The sequence below is a fragment of the Drosophila suzukii genome, chromosome 3 (genome assembly GCF_043229965.1).
Source record: "Drosophila suzukii chromosome 3, CBGP_Dsuzu_IsoJpt1.0, whole genome shotgun sequence".
NCBI lineage: Eukaryota > Metazoa > Arthropoda > Insecta > Diptera > Drosophilidae > Drosophila > Drosophila suzukii.
The window spans coordinates 73,926,546-73,945,218 of record NC_092082.1 but is presented as its reverse complement, the minus strand read 5'-3'; the positions used below and the strand labels follow the sequence as shown (position 1 = coordinate 73,945,218).

The 18,673-nt window shown below is 38.7% G+C and overlaps 1 protein-coding gene across 1 annotated transcript; it reads right to left on the bottom strand.

Moving 5' to 3' along the window:
• Positions 1 to 17,364: 17,364 nt before the first annotated feature.
• On the bottom strand, positions 17,365 to 18,660 carry LOC108016187 (uncharacterized). Its single transcript, XM_017082811.4, has 3 exons — positions 18,640 to 18,660; positions 17,908 to 17,983; positions 17,365 to 17,844 (listed from the first exon to the last, which is right to left on the bottom strand). The coding sequence occupies exons 2-3, from the start codon at positions 17,910 to 17,912 to the stop codon at positions 17,580 to 17,582; spliced, it is 270 nt and encodes an 89-aa protein (XP_016938300.3). The 5' UTR covers positions 17,913 to 17,983; positions 18,640 to 18,660; the 3' UTR covers positions 17,365 to 17,579.
• Positions 18,661 to 18,673: the final 13 nt, after the last annotated feature.

The following is an 18,673-nucleotide window of genomic DNA, read 5'->3' as shown; positions in this document are numbered from 1 at the left end:
CCCCAACGGTTTGCATTTCGTGGTAACTGGTTTTTGTGTGTTGTATTTTAGCTATTTTTGGCGCATTTCGTTTTGATTCCTGTTCTGTCCTCCGCCGTGGGACGCGTCAATGAACCTTTAAGCCGAATGCATTCGAGAATAACTACCGCATTTCAGGGAGTTGAGTTGAGTTGAGTTTCGTTGTCCGGCCGCGACACATGTCTATGAATTCTAATTATTCGCCGAGACAGCGGCAAAAATATGCAAATTCTCATTTTGTCTAATACCTTAAGCGGCCGATCATAAAAGCCAATCAAATTCCCTGACATTTCCTGAGTGTCAATCACTGGCCATAGGTATTCACTGGATATACAGCTGAGAATACTCTTTTTTTTTCGTTGGAAGCCTTTGCCCGTGAGGAATATTTCCTCTCAAGTTCGAAAAACCACAAATCTCGAATGCACCAAAGGTAATCACTCCTCTGATGATGACGATGATGATGATGATGATGGGGACAGGGATGATGAAGAGCCGCTTTTTTCGCAGCTTTGGGCCCAACAACCCGTTCCGATCGATTCACTGACCACGGCCAAGGAGCCGCCAGTTGGCCACTGCCAGTGGGCAATCAAAAAATGTGTGGCAAAATCAGCGCTGAAATACTTTTTTAATGAACCTCTTCCTTTCCAGCAGCCACTCAACAATTTGGCGACACGAAATCAAAGTCATTGCATCAGTGGATGGGTTGGTTTGGGTTGGAACTCGATGGGATGTGCTTAGTTGGGTTGGGCCACAAAATGGGTTGGAACCGATCCTCAAGACGAAATGCGTTTTATAATTGCACACGCACTTTTTGTACTTTGGCAAAAATTAGAAGCAACGGCAGCGCCACAAGCACAATTGGCAAGACACTATTAAAAAAAGATAAAACATTTGATAAAAAAGTTGATTAAAGAAATTGAAATGTTTGAAAATAATGTCTTTAATTTAAGATCATCTTGTCCTTAAGAAGCAACCTGAACTACAGGAATTTATTCATAGCTATGAAGAGTTCCAAAGAAATCACTACGATTTTTGAACTGCCCTATAAAGGTATCTAAAAGTGTGGAATAATATATTTTTATTGCGAAAATCTCTCATTCTCTTATTCTCGCTGCATACTTTTAGATACTTTTTATCGAATTTAAAAGTCATAATAAATCTGTTGGCAAACCCAAAATATGTTATTAAATTTTTATAATCGAATTTATAATTGGAATTTCATAATGGATTTTATTTCTGTTACGTTTATCAAGCTATAAAATCTCTTAAAATTTAGATAACTCATCTTTTTCAGTGCAGCGAGTACCTAGAACTGAATGAACATTAAAGCTCAAATCGCGCATCATGTTGCCATGTCAGCGGACGGAGGCAGGCGGCCAAGTTAATGACATTGCTGCAACTGGCCAGCTGAACAACAAAAAAAGAGCCTGGCGACAACTTTGGCCAAAGACGTAGTCAGAAAGCCAGAAAGGCAGCATTAACAACGGCAACAAGAACAACAGGCAGCCGGCGTTGATGAGCAAAAAGTGGACATTTTGATTTTAGAAAAATATATAGAGAACCACTTTTTTTGTGCCTGCGGTTTTGGTTTTATTTCATTTGTTGTCGCACATCCACATCCATACACACATCCACATTCATGCCGATTGCCTCCATCTGAGTGGCTTCATAGTTGGCCAATAGCAGCAGCAAATGCAGCAGCAGCTGTCGCCTGTTGCCCGTTGGCCAATACATATATGAATTGAAAAAGCTGGCTAAAATATGTCCAACCCGCCTGGCTAAAAGAACTTTGTCAGCCTGCCAACTTTTTTTGTGTCCAGCAAGCGATAGCCAAAAATTTACGAGTGCCAAGTGCAATGGACAAAAAAAGGCAAAAACATAGGTTCTTATGGATCTGAGTTATGAAGGTGCATGTAAGGTGACTTTGGATCAGCAATCAGAATAATAATTCCATCATTTTTATTCGGAGAAAAAGAAAAACGCTAGGCTAGGTATTATTTCTTTATCTCCAATAAACAAGTTTTATAAAAATCTTTAGGGGTTTTGAAAATAAGTTTTAAATGTCAATATAGGTTCCTAAAGTATGCAGTGAACAAAGGATATTCGTCTTCTGAATAAAATCCGTGTACTTTTGAGTTATAAAGAAATTGTTGCATACTTTCAGACACCTACAATTAGATTCATATGTGATTTAAAAAGTTTTAAATGTCAATATAGGTTCCTAAAAGTATGCAATTAATAAAGGATATTCGCCTTCTGAATAAAATCCGTGTACTTTTGAGTTATAAAGAAATTGTTGCATACTTTCAGACACCTACAATTAGAATCATATGTGATTTAAAAACCATAGTGCTTTTTTTCTTGTTAGAATAAAAAGTAATTGATATTTATAATTATAAAGTGTAATCTAAAAGTGATTTTTATACAGGAATGGGATAGGATAAGTAAGTTTATAGGGCTTTTTCTAAAGCTAGTGATCTTCTTTTAAGATTATTGAATGAGTATTGTTTGAAAAATCCTTATAAACGGACTTATCCTGTCCCATTCCTTACCACATTTAGCATTTAACCTAATTACAAATTTAAACCCAGTTGCATACACAAAATTGGTAAATATCGCTGATGTCTGTTAACCATTTTAAACGCTTTGCATGTCAGCGGACAACTGGCGATGTCATGCAAAACCTGGCCATTAACAAATCGAGGGATGTCCATATATCTCCCTGGTGGGCCATATGAATATTCCAAAAACGCCAAATGCAATTGGCAGTCATCAGCATAAAGCGATGAGTGGAGAAGGACCGAGACAAGCGCCTAATTAAAAATCCAATTGAATGTTTCCTTTTGGTGCTGCCGGTGCTGACGGTTTTTAAAACGGATGAAAAGAAGTTGAGTCTCGGTTTGTATTCGAAATGCAGCCTTAATTAAATATAATTTACAATTCGCCGGCGGTCATAACTTTCCAACAAAAGGCCGTGACAGCAAAGGCAGTTTTGTTGGTCGGGAGGGACGGTGGGCGTTGCAGGATGTGAACAAGGAGGGGGCGTGGCGCCTACAGGCCATGAAAATGTTTCGACCAAAACAACAAAAGAGCATGTTTCGAGGCAATAATGGACGATGTACTAATGTCATTCTATGGTCTCGGCCAACGACAGCAACATCAGCGGAATTTTTTCGTCCGAAATTATCATAAATTTGTCGTTGGCCGTTTCGATGTTGTGGCTGCATAGAAAAGGTTAACATGGTTTTTTTTGTATTTTTTGTATATTTTTTAACCGCGGTTTAGCTTAGCCCAGCTTGGCTAAGCTCTTTTCAAATATGCGCGACCACCAAAAGAAGGGGCCAACACGAAAAGCGCTGAAATTTACGGCTAACAGGGTAAAGCAAATAATTCCAGAATTCGTCACACGCTAAAATCCAACCAACTTTTGGTAGAAAAAAGTAAACAAAATAAAAGAATAATGAAAAGCCGCACGAATAAATGTATCTCTTCAAAATGGGAATATTTTAAAGTAGTTTAAAGGTTCCTAAGATTCTATTATTAGAAAATATTAGGATACGATTTAATTAAATGACTTAAATTCCATTTAAGATATAAAGATCATCTAAACCATTTGTTGTAATAGCACATACCACCCATTTTCATCTTTCAGGTACACTTAATTTTCAACCTTTGATAACGATTTGGTTAAGTGACTTAGCTTGGCAGATTTGCTGTTCCTTTGACTAAATTATCTCCCACTGAAAATCTTTATATCTGCCTCGGGGATCTCAGAGCCATTCAATGCTGCAGCCGTCCCTTATTTTTTGCTTAATTATCAATGCAAAGTTCTCTGTCTTTTTTCGAGCTACATTTTTTTTACCCATCGCATTTTTCGGTTTGTTTTGGGCCAGAAACATTTTTCGTTTTGGCCCTGAGTGACAGGGCTTTGTGCCGAGCTGGGGAAATGAATTTTACTTTTCGGCCGGCAGGAAGTGCCCCAAGGCGAGTGGCTCATAAAAAAAAAAGAATGGAGAAAGGAGAAGGACTTCTTGGGAAATGGGAATGGAAATGGGAATCTTTTAAATGCAATTTAAGGCTGAGCACGATGCAGCAGTGCGGCAGAATGAGTCGCTAGAGTTATATGCATTGTGCGGCAATGGGAATGGAAAATATGATTATAATTATAAATATTGCATAAGCAGCACAAACTCACGCACTCAGGAGAAGAAGAAAATCAAGAAAACCAGGAGCGGGAAAACCTCACGCAGGACGTGTGACGCATGCGAGCACAAAAACAAAAACGCACAACGAAAAGTGCGTAAGTTGTGCCGCAGAATTGCATATAATGGTCGAAGTATATATACAAAAGCCCCCCTCCCTCCTTATACACAATATATATACACATATACCTATACTTCGAATGGGGGGAAAAATTATACAGAAATGCGAATGAAATTTTCGAGGTCTGCAGCACTCTCTCTCGCTGTCTTAGCCAACTCCTTCTCATGGCGAAAAAAAAAAGTTTTGCGGCTGATGGTATGCCCCAACCAAAACACCCCAGTACCCCCCATCTCTCTGGTAAAAATAAACCCCGGCTGATGCATAGCGGTCGCTTTGTTGGCTGGGGGCAGATCAATATCCTTTTATGCGTTTACACATGCATTATGCATGCAGACTTCAACCAAACCCACCCAAACCCAAACCCACCCAAAGCCAAACCCCAAACCCCAAACCCAAACCCTCTGCTGCTTAGAAAAATTACAAAAACAGCAGCACCGGCAGTGGCAGGGCTAAAAAGAAATGGCCAAACAGAACATCATGCGTAAGTGCCGGCGAACCCGGGGGCGTATACGCAATATTTGCTTTCAATTGCAGCTGGTTGGCCAATCGCAAAAAAAGGAAAATAATCGTGGAAAAAACCAATGCAAATGGGCATCAAATTAGCCATCATCAATCGATGTATATGGGCTGGGGGTTTTGGGGGGAAACAGATATTTATTTTAGAATATATATTCATCGGCATATCGAGCAGCGCTTCGAGTGTTTTCCGCCTGACTTTCAGCTCGAGTCCTATTTGATTTAGTTTTCCATTTGGCCCGATTGGTCGGTTAGTTGCGAAAACTTATTCGTGCGTTCACTTGCGGGCAAAAGGCCTTTGAAGGACCTCAATCTGTTTGGCATTTGAAAATGACCGGAGGTTATTATCCACTTATGAGTGGCAGGCTTATGGAATTTGAAGGATGTATAATGAATTATTATAATATCAGCGGATTTTATTAAGCTCAATAAGCAGATCAATGGGCTACTGTTTGTTCAAATCTATTAATTCGAACTGTGGGTACTTGTCTTTTAATTACATATCTATTGAAGTTATTTTTTTAAGCAATTTTAGTACGAACTTTCTGGTAAAATATATGAATGGAAAGAAATAAGAATCTTAATTTTAATAAAATGTTTTTTTTGTATTTCTTCAAAAAATAAAATTGTAAAATAACTCCACTGACAGATGCTTTTTTGAGAATAGGAGACCATCTGCTAAACACTTCTCCCCACATATTCTGCATAATTAGCACCCTTGCAACGCTCGAAAAAAACAATTCAAGCTCTAATTGTGCAAGCCATTTACACGCCGAAAGTTAATTTCGCATAAGCTGAAATGGCTCACCATCCCGCAACCCACAACCCGCTGGCCCTCACATTTGGCTCACATTTTGCGACCTACAACAACAGAAAGCTTGTTAACAATGAAAACAACTTGGCCAGCACACTGGCACTCGCACTCGCACTCGCACACTCTCCAGCAGGGCGAAATACTGTATGGCTTCCTGTGGCAGGCTGTCAGGCATTGAGGCATTGAGGCAGGCTGAGCCGAGCTGAGGCAACCAGTCCGTGGCAGCAGCGGAGGCAAAGGCAGCAGCAGCAACATCGGCAACAACAGAAGCAACCACCGCACACAGGGAGAAAATATGTCTACAAAAAAAAACCATAAAAAAAAGAAATTAAAATTTAATTTTTCTTATTATTATTGATGTTATTATTAGGATCTAATAGTATTAACAATACTATACATTAATTTTATTAGTGCAAATTAGAAGTGATTATTTGATTTATTTAAAAATCTCATGTTAGTTAACCTCTTTAATGATATTGCATAATAGAATAAACTGTCTAAAAATATTTTTAAACAAAATAACCATGCATAAAAGCCAACATTTTAGAATTCAAATTTATTATTTAACATAAAATATAAAATTTCAGGGTAAGAAACCTCCCAAATAATACTGCTTAAAATAATATACTTTTTTAAACTAGTTTTAAATAAAATAATCATGCATACAGCCCAACGTTTTACAATTTCTAAATTTTTTATTTTTTATAAAGCCCACTTTTAAGACTTTTCTTTAAATCTGGATTTTTATTTTATTTAAAAGTTGAGCTTATGACGATCACAGCATTTCGAAACTTAAAACACACAATAATTTAACTCAACTATTTAATCTAAATTCTAAAACAATAGGAACTATTTGATTGACTATTTATATGACTGCGATAAAATACAATATTCATAAAATTATTTTTTAGAGTAAATAACATTAAAATTGTATAATTTTCTCGCTGTGCAGCAACAGCAATACCTTTGACGCAATGTCAAACACCTGCTGCCAATGTTAACGCCAAACACGAAAAAAAACACTCACACACACAGGACGCACACAGGGAAACTAAAAAGCCAAAGAGTAGGAGACCAACAACAATAAAGGCAACAAACACAAATACAAATACAAAAACAATAACAATAGCAGCAAAACGGCAACAACAACTCAAATTGTCCGCCTGTGCGTTTGTTCTTCGGCTGGTTAGGCAACAAATTCTGCGCAAAAAGTGCAATGAACTTTGGCCAGAGCGATGAATTGGGGGAATCCCTGGGGAAAGGGTTAAGGGCGGGGGCCGGGGTGGTAGCGGAAAAGTCACAGGCTTAGCCAATGTGTAAATAAATGCCTATATGTGTGCCTTGGAAGGGAGTGAGTGGCAGTGAGAGTGCCGACTGAAGAACCAATTCACTGAGTCCAGCCACAAAAGATATCAAATGCCCAAAATGCCAGAAGAAAAAGTATCTCAAAACATAGGAATGGTAAAAAAAAAGGTCAGTGAAGAGTTAAAATATATATTTTAATCACTCAATATAATAATTAATTAAGAGATGTTGAAAAAAATTATATCTTAAAAATAAAAGGATACAATATCTATCTTTTTTTAAACAAATTTATCGATCAATAATAAAACTCACTAAGAAAAATAAAGATTTGTTAAATTACTAATAATATTAATAGATTGTTTTTCCTTTTATTTATAATATGTTTTGTATTTTATTATTGATTGTAATTAAATCCCAATTCGTACCCCTTACACAAAGTTAAATGGACTGTAAACTCTAGTTGGTACATACATACTTCCCTCAAGAGCTATTATGAACTTTTTTCGCATGTAAAAAAAAACAATGTCAAAAGGAATTAATTCCCAATTCATCAAGTTTCGGAGCCAAAGGAACTTACAAAAAAAAAAACAGGCTAAAAAGAAATGCAAATAAAGAGAGTGCAAAGTAAAAATGCAAACCAAGAGGCCCAGAGACCAAGGGGCCGAAAAGACCAACAGGCCCAAAGACGGACACCAGTCGAGTAGACGCTGAAAATAAAGTCAACTTGAAATGCGCCGCCAGTTGACGTTGTTGTTGTTGTTGTTGGTGTCTCCTACCCTTGGAAGCGCCTACTCCAAAACCTAAGCCTAAGCCACTCCACACTATGCGATGCCACACCACTCCATACCATACCATACTATACCACACCATACCATACCATACCACCATACCACTTGGATCTGCTCGACTCAACTCCATGGTCGCTGTCAGTTTTCGTCGGCGGAGCCAAGTAACCAGCCGAAAGCAGATGATGAAGCCCTCAAAGTCAGTTACAATAGCACCAACAACCAGATACGAACTACCAACAACCAGCAACAAGGCGACATCGGTTTAGGCCTTTGAAAGCACTACACCATGGACATGGCCGCCGAGATATGTGCCTACAGTCGGAACTGACTAAGGTGAACTGGGATAAGCAGTATATTCCTCAGACGAATTTTATATAATATTATTTAGGGTCAGAGAAACGGCTATAGGATAAATTTTTCGTTGTTCCTCAAATAGTAGGTACTTCCAAAGGCGTTACCATATCAAAGTTAAACCAACAAAATTTTAAGAAGTGATTAAAAGATCTTGAAATTTATAAGTGTTCTTACATATTTTTGAAAATGACATAAAAATACATGTAGTTTTTAAAAGTCCTAACAATATAGTAATTTTGGTTGTTAAAGTTAAGGTTATGTATACATAAAGCATTTTTTAATTAAAATAGTTAATATTTGTATCTCAAAATACATATAAAAATATAAATATATACTAACTTTAGTATTTTAACAAACAATTTTTAAATGATCTATTAAGGATAGTTCCAGGATTTTGTAATATAGGTTACCGAAGTCCGACTGTTGATATCCAGGCCAGGCCAAAGCAGGCGACACATGTGCACATATTTTTCTTGCTGGATCTTTTTTTTACCGGCTGCACTCTTTCTTTTATTTTTGTTTTTCCCATGCAGTTAAAGCGCAAATGTTCTCAAATTACCCATATGCAAAATGAGCGTGGGGAGGGGTACGTGGAAGTAGGGAGCAAAGGCAGAAGATTGGTCTACTGGTTCCGACCCGGCTTCGTTTGCCATTTCGGTTGCGCCTCATATTTCGTCTATGAAAGCTTTGGGGCCTCCGCCGCTCTGGTCTTCTGTCTGCAACCAACTGACTTTGCCTCAAGACGCCACCAATCCGAACCAGACCTCCTGCTGCTGCCCCTTTCACAGCAGATTTTGTGGTAAGTTGGCGTTGACTTGTGGATCTTCGTCGGTGACAATTGAAAGGCAGCGGAATCAAAGCAGAGCAGAAGCCATCAAGGCGTACGATTTCATAGAATAGAAAAAAAGGGCTGATTTGGCAAACAGAACTAGATGAAAATATTTTTTTAAGGCGTAAAAAAGCCGGCAAAGAAACAAACATGACGAAATTCAAAAATGGTAAAGTTGGAAAATCATTATAAGGAAATATCTTGCTTTAAGCACTGGAAGAAGTCCTTATTCCATAATAATATATTACTTTGAAAGTCTACAAATAATTTATTTACAATATGGGGATTATGTTTACCTTTTATATTATAAAGTTAAGAAGTGTTTGATTGATATGAGGTCGAGATTTGATATGTCCATAGCACTCGAGAATCAAATAGGTTCATTGGACGTTTATCGATATCTGGAAAAACTGCAGAACTGAGCCGCTGTTTGCTGTTTTATTTGTTTAACGATCGTTGTTTATTTTGTGCCCTACGCGGGCTGTCCGGCCCCCAAAACCCCCGAGTGATACCCCTTAACCCCCGGGGCTTAACCCACCATTGCCAAACATGCGACACATGGAGAAGGCTGCCCAAACGTCGTTTCCTCAGTGCCATAAAGTGCTCACTTATTGCTTTTTATGCGCTTTTGATATGTGCCTATGTATTTGTGAGTGCGAATGCATTTGCCATTGCACTTTTCGTCACAGTTTTCGTCAGTCAGTCAAGTCAGTTTGTCAACCAGCCATTCTCATTCATTCATTCACTCAGTTCGTCTTTTGTGCGTTCTCATAAATGCCATATACTCCGTGTGCGACAGAGACAGCAGGGGGCAGTGAAGAAAGAGAAGGACACAGGGGCGAAGAAAGAGAGAGAGGTAGTGAGGGTGCTTAACTCGCCGCAACTTCATTTCGTGAATGCACAATGGGCGACTGACTGCCTAACTAACCTACGACAACCGAATATTCGCCATTCCATTTGGCCAAGTTCAATGAACCGAACCTTTGGTTGAATAAACTTCCCACACACATATACACATACACTCACTGGCACGCACACACACGCATTGCGAATCGGTGACGCGTCGAAGCGCACAAAAAGAAAATAAGCAACAAAAAAACAGCAGAAACAAAAGCCAAAAACAACCAAAAGAGTGGAGATAGAATGTCTTTTAGTAGGGATGGTCAGAGTTATATGTCGTAATATAATATCCGGGGATCCTAAAGATACTCTGAAGATACAGATTCCTAACCTAAGAATAAATCTTCAAAAAGGTGTCTAAAAGTATGCTACAATTTTGGAAGTACTATGGATTCCTGATAAAATACTACGTTCTTTTTTACTGGATAAGCTTACACTTAAAACCGGAATCAATAATTTTTCTAAACACCCTGTGAAGGATAATGATAAATTGTTATCTGTATATAAAACTCTTTTTAAAATTTTAAGAATTAAACTAAAGTCAAAAATATTATAGCTAAAGCATTCTAGTTTTTACCACATATCATCATTAAAGTGTAGGTTTTTGCAAAGGAATGATTTTGCCTTTAGTAACCCTTATTCTTTTCTTAGAAATATCGGACCCAGAATTGTTTAGAAATAGAAATAATACCATGCATGTTATAATAGAGTATACATTTTTGGGTTTTACTGAGTACGGTTATGATCTTTTAAAGACTAGTTTTATTTGTATTAAAGGTCCCCTAACTTCTGCACAACGGATGGTAAGCAAATAATACCCATCATAAACCCAAATTTATGAGCATAATAAACGTCACATTTGGGCGAATGGAATACCCCTACTGCCATCACATTTGGGGGCGCGATGTTTGCTACTTAAATGATATGCCATCGCGGTATTGGTGTGTGCAAATTGATTGTGCGGCTGTGTGGGTCTGGCTCGCCAACTTCTTCACAGACACAGATACTTTCTGGTGTTTATGGAATGGCTGATTTCCCCTCACACATTATTTTTATATTTTTTGCCTTTTTGACTCTTCCAATTTGTCTAATTTTCAATGACGTCGCCGTCGTCATCGACGCTCAGTCGATGCAATGAAGTAAAAACAAATTAGTTGAACTCCGAACGTTGATGGGAATATGTATGCATGTACATGGGATACCCAGATACGGAGATACGTAGATACGTAGATACGAATGCTGGGGAAGATACTCAGATCCGGAATACATATGCTGCAAGTGATATGGCAGCCAGCGAGCAAATCGAATTTACCAGCTGCTGGCGAAATAATTCAATAATTCGCGCTGGCTAAGCCCCGGATCCCCAGATCCAGATCCCCATCCATGGCCCCAGATGCAAAACCCAGAACCGCAATGCTCCTCTCTCACCATCCTCTTCCGCATAGATATATGTATGTATGCACACTAAGCTGTGAAGACACAAATGAAATTTAATTTCAGCATGCAGTTTGATGGGGCAAATGGAGCAAGAACCCAACTAACCCGTAGCCAACCAACGAAAATAACTGCAAGATATATTAATAAAGCAAAAATTCATATATGAAATTTTAATATGCAAACGAGCAAAAAGCAGAGGGCAAAGAAAAAAAAATGAAATAGGGAAGACCAGCAGAAAAATACCCATACGCCAGGCGAGATGAAGTTGCTAGACGGAGTTGGAGAATCGCAAAGTATCGAAGCATGTAAATCGAATGCTTGGCTTGGGTTCGGGGAAGTAAGCCGAAAGACAGACGGAAAAACGAAAAAATAAGCGAAAAACTAGACAAGACAGCCATGTGGACGGTTTTTGGCCAGACATTGGAAAAAATTGTGCATATTATCGTAAGGAGGGTGAGATTAAAAAAGTGGAATGAATTCGCATACGAGGGCGAAGACAACTTCAAGCGTAAAGTTGTAGAGTGGATGAGTTGAAATGGCACAAGTCGCCAAGTTCTAAGCACATTCGGTTCGACTTGAAGAACTCTTCGAAACTTTTCAACGCGACATGGAGGATTCAACTTAAACATAATGCCGTAATCTCCATTCATGCTCTTTCAATGGAATCATTGGATTTGAAACTCACGCGAAAATAGAACACTCGCATTACGTATACGCAGTGTGGCATTCGAATGGCATGGTGGCATGGTGGCATGGCGGCATGCAACAAGCCAAAAATACAACCGTTGCAAAGTGTGCCTGCCTCTGGTGCCACACTTTCGCCGCCAATGTCAATGCCACCACCGCACCACCAGCATCACCGCCACGCCACCATGGCCACCATCGCCACCGCCAGAGGATGCAGTGCCACACAAATCCGAGTCCAACTCCAGTGCCCGGCATCGCCCCAATGCCACAGATATAAGTGCACAGCGAGAAAAGTTGCTGTATAATATTTTTACAATTTTTCAAAACATAATTCAGATTGTAAATAAATAAATAAGTATTTTGTATTGATCTACAATTTCTAAACATAGTTTAGATTGAAATAAATAGTTCCGGTGTATAAAAACAGAATTAAATTAAAAAAAAAAAGTTTCAGTCATTATATTTTTACATTTACTTTAATACGTATTATGTTGTACAACAAATACGAAGATTGTTTAGAATTTATAAAGGCAGCAAGTTATATCATTGATTGAAAAATTCAAAAAAGTTCAAATCAATCTTTCAGTAAAATTTTTTTTAAAGATATTAAACCTACAATCAGTTTTATGACCAAGGATTTTTTTTGTCTGTGGAGTTGTTATGATCTATAAGTTTAGACAGCATTTTATTCCAGAAAAAAAAATCTTCCGAATTTCCTTTTTAGATACAATTTCTTGCATGCAATTATACAACGTATATTTTTCCCAGTGCACCGCCAACAGGCAACAGGCAGCTGGTGGCACGCGGCCAGAGCCGGGAAATGCAGTCTGGCAGGCGGCACGTTTCGTTTCGTTACCATGCTGATGCTGCTGATGCCAAAAATAACAACCGAGGGGCATGGGAGCCGGGCCAGACGGAGTGGGACAGGAAAGGCCACGGCCATGGCCACGAATGGACGCCGTTTTGGGCGTTTTGTTTGGCCAAAAACTGCAGCCAGAAGGGGGGTTTGGAGGGAGGAGGAAGGAAGGAAGGAGGAAGGGGTCTTCCCCACACAGTGAAGGTCGAAAAGTGGCAACACAGAATTTCATTAGACCCGCAGACGGAGTGCAATGCAAATTGCCAACAGCCAGAGGATGCGCTAGGCCAGAAAACAAGCATCGAAAGCGAAAGCCGCATGGATTTTGGCCGGGACTCTGTGGGTCCAGGTCCCATTCGAGTGCCACTACTACCCAGGCAGTGTAATCATGTAATCGGGTCTATCATTGCTGGTTATGTAAGTGGCTCTAACTGCAATTAGGGAGTGGCTGCCATGAACGGGACAATCAACTTGTCAACGCAAATTACGGCGACAAATTAGACAGCTGTCATGGAATTTTCACGAAGAGTGGGTGCCAAAACATGGAGTTCTGTTCCTGGGCGGCGGGTCAAGGGTTGATAGTTAAATGTCATTAATTGCAGTGACTATCTGGGAAGTTTTGTTGGGTTTTTTCTTCTGGCATTACATTCCCTGGCAGTTGTGCGTAATGGAATTAAACCAATAATCGTGAAAAGTTTTCGCGATAAGAATTCTGCGTTATTGCGACGATAGCTTTGTTTGAAGGAATTTTCAGAAATTATTATGTTTGTTTTCTAAGAATTAGAGAAAATTGGAGGAGGGGAAATAGTTTTTTAAATAAGACGAGTGTTTCTAGAAAATGATAAGAAACTATTAAAACAAAAAGATTAGAAGTACCTTATCATTATGAGGTCAATGTGTTGAATTATATTATCGATGATTTTTAATCGATGATTCGATTGATCGGTGATTTTATTGCCTTGGTTTAAATTTATTTTTGTGTAAAAATAATTATTTATTTTTAATTCTTTCAAAATTTTTATCAATAAATGTTCATCAGTAGCGGGTTCCAAATTATGTTTTGGGGGTTTTTTCTTAAAAAAATATTTCATACTTAAAAAAACTTATCGGTACTATTTTTGTACATAATAGTTCTTGAAAAAGATATATTTCTTACTAAAAATAAATTTCCCAATTTACATACATATTTTGAGATAGTATCGATAGTAAAGATGATTTTCTTAAACATCATTGTGTTATCAGGGTTTTAAAATCCTACAATCCAAGTAATACATTCTAGAAGAATTTTTCTTAGTTCCCAAACCCTTAGACTGAAGTCTTAGGAACAATCAAACGGCCTATTTCAAAAGAAACCAACGTCAACTTTTGGATCTGGCATCCGCAGCTACTTACTCGTCCGAGTCAGGGGCTACTTAACCCTAAGAGCACAACTGTACCCCAAAAAGAACAAAGCCAGCTAAATGAAGGGCATAGAAAAATGAAGCAAAGTACACACAAAAAAATGGCAAAAATGAAGAAAAAATGTGAGAAAAAAAATAATGGTGAAAAACGAAACATGCACATTCATACGCTAAAAAGTTTGCCCACTCGACGACAGACGTCAGTGGCGAAAGAGACGGGGATAGCGGGTGTGAAAGAGAGAGCGGCAATGCAACTTGGGCACACGTAGTAGACATTTGTGGAAAGGTTTTGGAGGAGCTGGAAAAAAAAACACAAAAAATGATATAGGGGGGTACCAGGGGGATCCCGTGTGATGTGATGTACATGGGAGCATAGAGCATGTAGACAACCGGCAACAATAACGGCATTTTCGATGCACAGAGGCGACGTTGACGAAAAGGACGCCCATGGAAAAGTGGGTGGGTTTTGGGATATGGTTCTTTTTTTATGGAGGGGTTTGGGAAGTTTTGCTCGTCGACGACGAGTTGCCAACAGCCACTTGACACTTCCGTCGTCACATGAATGGAGCCGTAAAAATGCGACGCTTCTGCATTCGTTTCATTTTCGTACTCCCCTTTTTTTTTTAGGTTTTTACTTTTTTTCGGGGGGTGCGGCACTTTTATATTTGGCTAGAAAGTAAAGTAAACACAAAAAAAAATGTGCAGAAATGAAGCAAATACATTCATGCATAATTTTTATGGCACTTTGAGTGATAGGGGAGGTGCCGCAGCCCCGACATCCATTTGGGATGCCAAAACGTTTTGGGAACACGCTCTCCAACACGACTTCCTTTTCCCTATATGATTTTTTTATGCATTTCTTTTTTTTTTTGGTGCATTCAGTTAAATGGAAAACTCCACAGGGAGTTGGGAGTTGGCGAATCCAAGGCGAGTCATTAACGCAGCAACAAAGTGATGATTAGTTGAGGGTGGCGCCGAGTTCTGGCCTCCTGCGGTTCAATGTACGCCCAAAAGCAAATAGGCGGTGGGCAAACAGATAGTGCAGTCGGGCTAACATGTGTTGGCCAGGCCAAGAAAGCCAAGGTAGGTCAGGAAGTGGTAGTGCGAGTGAGAATAGGTATGGAAATGGGCCAAGCCATGATGTTTTCGCACAATACTCACCAAAAAGGCCTATGCGACTACAGTAAAAATTCGGTAATTGGAAAATATGGATTTTAAAATTTAAATACTAAAAAAAAATAAGAGAAAGAAGATCATATAGTTAAACAAAACATGGTGTAATGTTTTTAAATTCCATCAGATCCTAACATTTTTAAAAACATATATAAATTTTTTTTAAATTTCGAATATTATTTTTTTGTAGTTCTATATCTATACAATATGATTCATTCAAAAGTGCAACTGTTATTATTTTTTTATTAATTGAACTTTTGCGTCAAAATATCAAAAAGCTTTTGGTAAACCTATTTTTTTATCTCGATATAAAAATAGACAAGTATGTGCTAATTTTCCCAAAAGTTCAAATCCTATATGAAATTTTTTGATTTTGATTCACATTAATTTTTACCAACTGGCTTTTATTGCTTTGGATTTAATTCAAAATAGAAAGCGATTATTTATTTTTACACCTCCTAAAAGTAATTTAGTTCAACTAATTCTTCTCCCCAGAAATAATAGCTCAATTCCGAGTGCTACCTGTACTTTTATTGAGGCGGGTGTTGATGGTTCGGCTTCTGGACATGGACATGGATCTGACTCCGAATCGGCTACTGGTGGCCACTTGCTCAGCGTTGCATGCGGAGTGGCACGCACTTGGAGGGATCTCCCCTTGGACAGAGGCAAACATAAACACTCCCCAAACCGAAGGTGCAGACAACTCCCAGGCCGAAGAGGAGTGTTCTTGGGCACCTATTTCTTTTTTCGTTTTTTTTTTTTTGGTTATGATTGACTGAGTTCTGTTGAAACTTTGGCGTCTGCTGGCACGCATGAATTATAATTTTCGAGTAACGAAAAGAAAACCCCTTTGAAAAGGGGGGTTTACAATTAGCACTTTTTCGTACTTGCTGCTTCGAGTGGTTCCAGTTGCCCTGATAAGCTGCAGACAGCAATTGCCTTGAGCGAGGCGCTTGAACTCCCCGGCGATCTGGCCCTCTCTTTCTGGACACATCTGGCCCTCTCTTTCTCTTAGTCCACCGTGCGGTGGCAATTTCTAGCTGCAAATAGTTTCACGACCTAAAAGTGACAAGCCCCCCCTTCGTATTCCGCCGGGAGTTTCTTTTTTTGACGATAACAAAGTTTGCCAACTCGAAAAAAAACGGTCATAAAATGAAAAAGTAAAGCCCAAAAGCAAAGCCTATTTACGCACCATGTGTGCGAGTCGCCAGAACTCCACTGAACTGCCACCCAGTGCATTATAAGATAAACATTTGTTTTTACTTTTTCATTTGGCAAATAACATAAAAGCGTTGAACTCGCTCGCAGACTATATAGCGGAAAATTCGCTTATGGGATCGTGAACGCAGATATAGGCATTAATAAAGTGTGAGACAGAAAAGACCACTAAAGGCGATACAATAATTGGAACTTAGTGTTAAGAAAAGATTGAAAACTTAGGGGGAAATCAATATACTTGGGCGACCCGAAGTTATCAAATATTAAAAGCAATTTTCTTGGGTCGAATAAATGTTGTTCTAAGGATAAACAAAATAAGAGGAGTATATAAGAGAAAATCTAAACAGAAAATGTACATATATAATGTTCCATTACTTCTACATTTCCTAATCAGCTTATAACTTCGCAGAAGAAATAGAAATTTCAGAAAAATTCCAAATCAAGAGGGTTTAAGTAATCAATAGAAGCATTTCCCAGTCGAATCAATAGAACAGTTATCAGAACTACTATAGCCCATATACCACGCATGAAATTCCTATCAAAACCTTCGCGTAGAACGCACTTCCACGAAATCGAAATAATCACGAGTTTCCGTCGAGTTAAAGTCAAAACAAAGAAAAAATCCCAACGTCAGTCATTCGTTCGGTCAATCAGTCGGTCGGTCAGTCATCCAGTCAATCAGTCAGTCATTCAGTCGGTCGAGCGAACGGCTCAAGTGCTGAAAAGTTTATTGCACTGCGAGCGTCTCACTTTTGCTAAGGCAAATATTGTTTAATAACATTTTTAAAAATACAATTTACTGATTAAATGGGCAGCGACGACGGCCGACGTCGACGAACGAACGTTGGCACAATGGCGGTCCTACCCCAAGACGAAATTATTTGAGCTCTGTTGTTTTGATGGGGCCCATATAAAGCGATGGAGGAGAGTAATAAACAGGGCCAGAGTTCAGGCCCCGAGACTAAAGTCTGATGGCCAAGACCATCGGAAGGCGAATATTCAAGGCCTCGTTCACCGAGGACATCATCTCCATCACTATCACGAGCATGAGTGTGGTCCGCAAGGAGTCCCTCATCAGCATCGTCATCTGCGCCTCCAAGCGATCCCCCTTGCTCCAAATCAGATGCTCATTGTCCAACGCCTCCTGCAGAGAACAGCCCATGTATCCGTAAGGATATAGCAATTGCACGGCTAGGCGCCAGATTAGGATGCAGAACATGCTGGGGCTGGAAGCCAAGGAGTTGGGAGTTACTTGCCGAAAATTGGATTGTGCCACATTCTCAACTTACGGCATGATCGAGAATTTTCCGAAGATTCAACCTGTCCTTGGGTTCAGTAATTTTGTTCAACTCGAGTTAATCTTAGCTGTCAAAAAAAAGTATGCACGCAATCCATAAGGAAATAAAACCCAGTTCGGAAACGGAACCGATAAAACCGATTCAATAACAGTAGTTTACAAAAATCAATCAAAAATTTTGCAAGTAATCGTTCTTGAAATATTTGCGAAAAAAAAATGTTTGATGTTGCTTGATTAAAGAGCTAATATGACAGAATTCAATTATCTAACATATATATCTTGACATAATCTGAAAGAAGATAGAAGTACCTTTCCGAGAACATATCACTTGTTGCGGTCGGACTCCAACTATTAACCAAAGAAGTTACCAAAATTTACATTTTCTAGCCTTTTTTTAAAATATAAACTTTTTTTGGTTTTACTACCTTAAGAAAAATTGTATAAATTATTTTGAGCAAGTGATACAAAAGATAGAATACCAAATCAGTTTAAATTTTTATCAGTTTCAAAACTTTGCAGTCAATTATACTTGACTTTACATCCATGAGAGCACTAGCTCACAAAATGTATTGTAAAATGGTCGATGTCTCTGCTATGGTAGCAACTAAAAGCTTTCAAAACGTTTCAACACCGCGTACATTTCACTCCAAAAAGTGCGATAACGCCCATGGGCGGCAATTGATAGTAAAACATAAAATGTTTTTGGTTTTAATATAAAACTTACCTTTTTAACTTGTTTAATTAAAAAGATGCTTAAG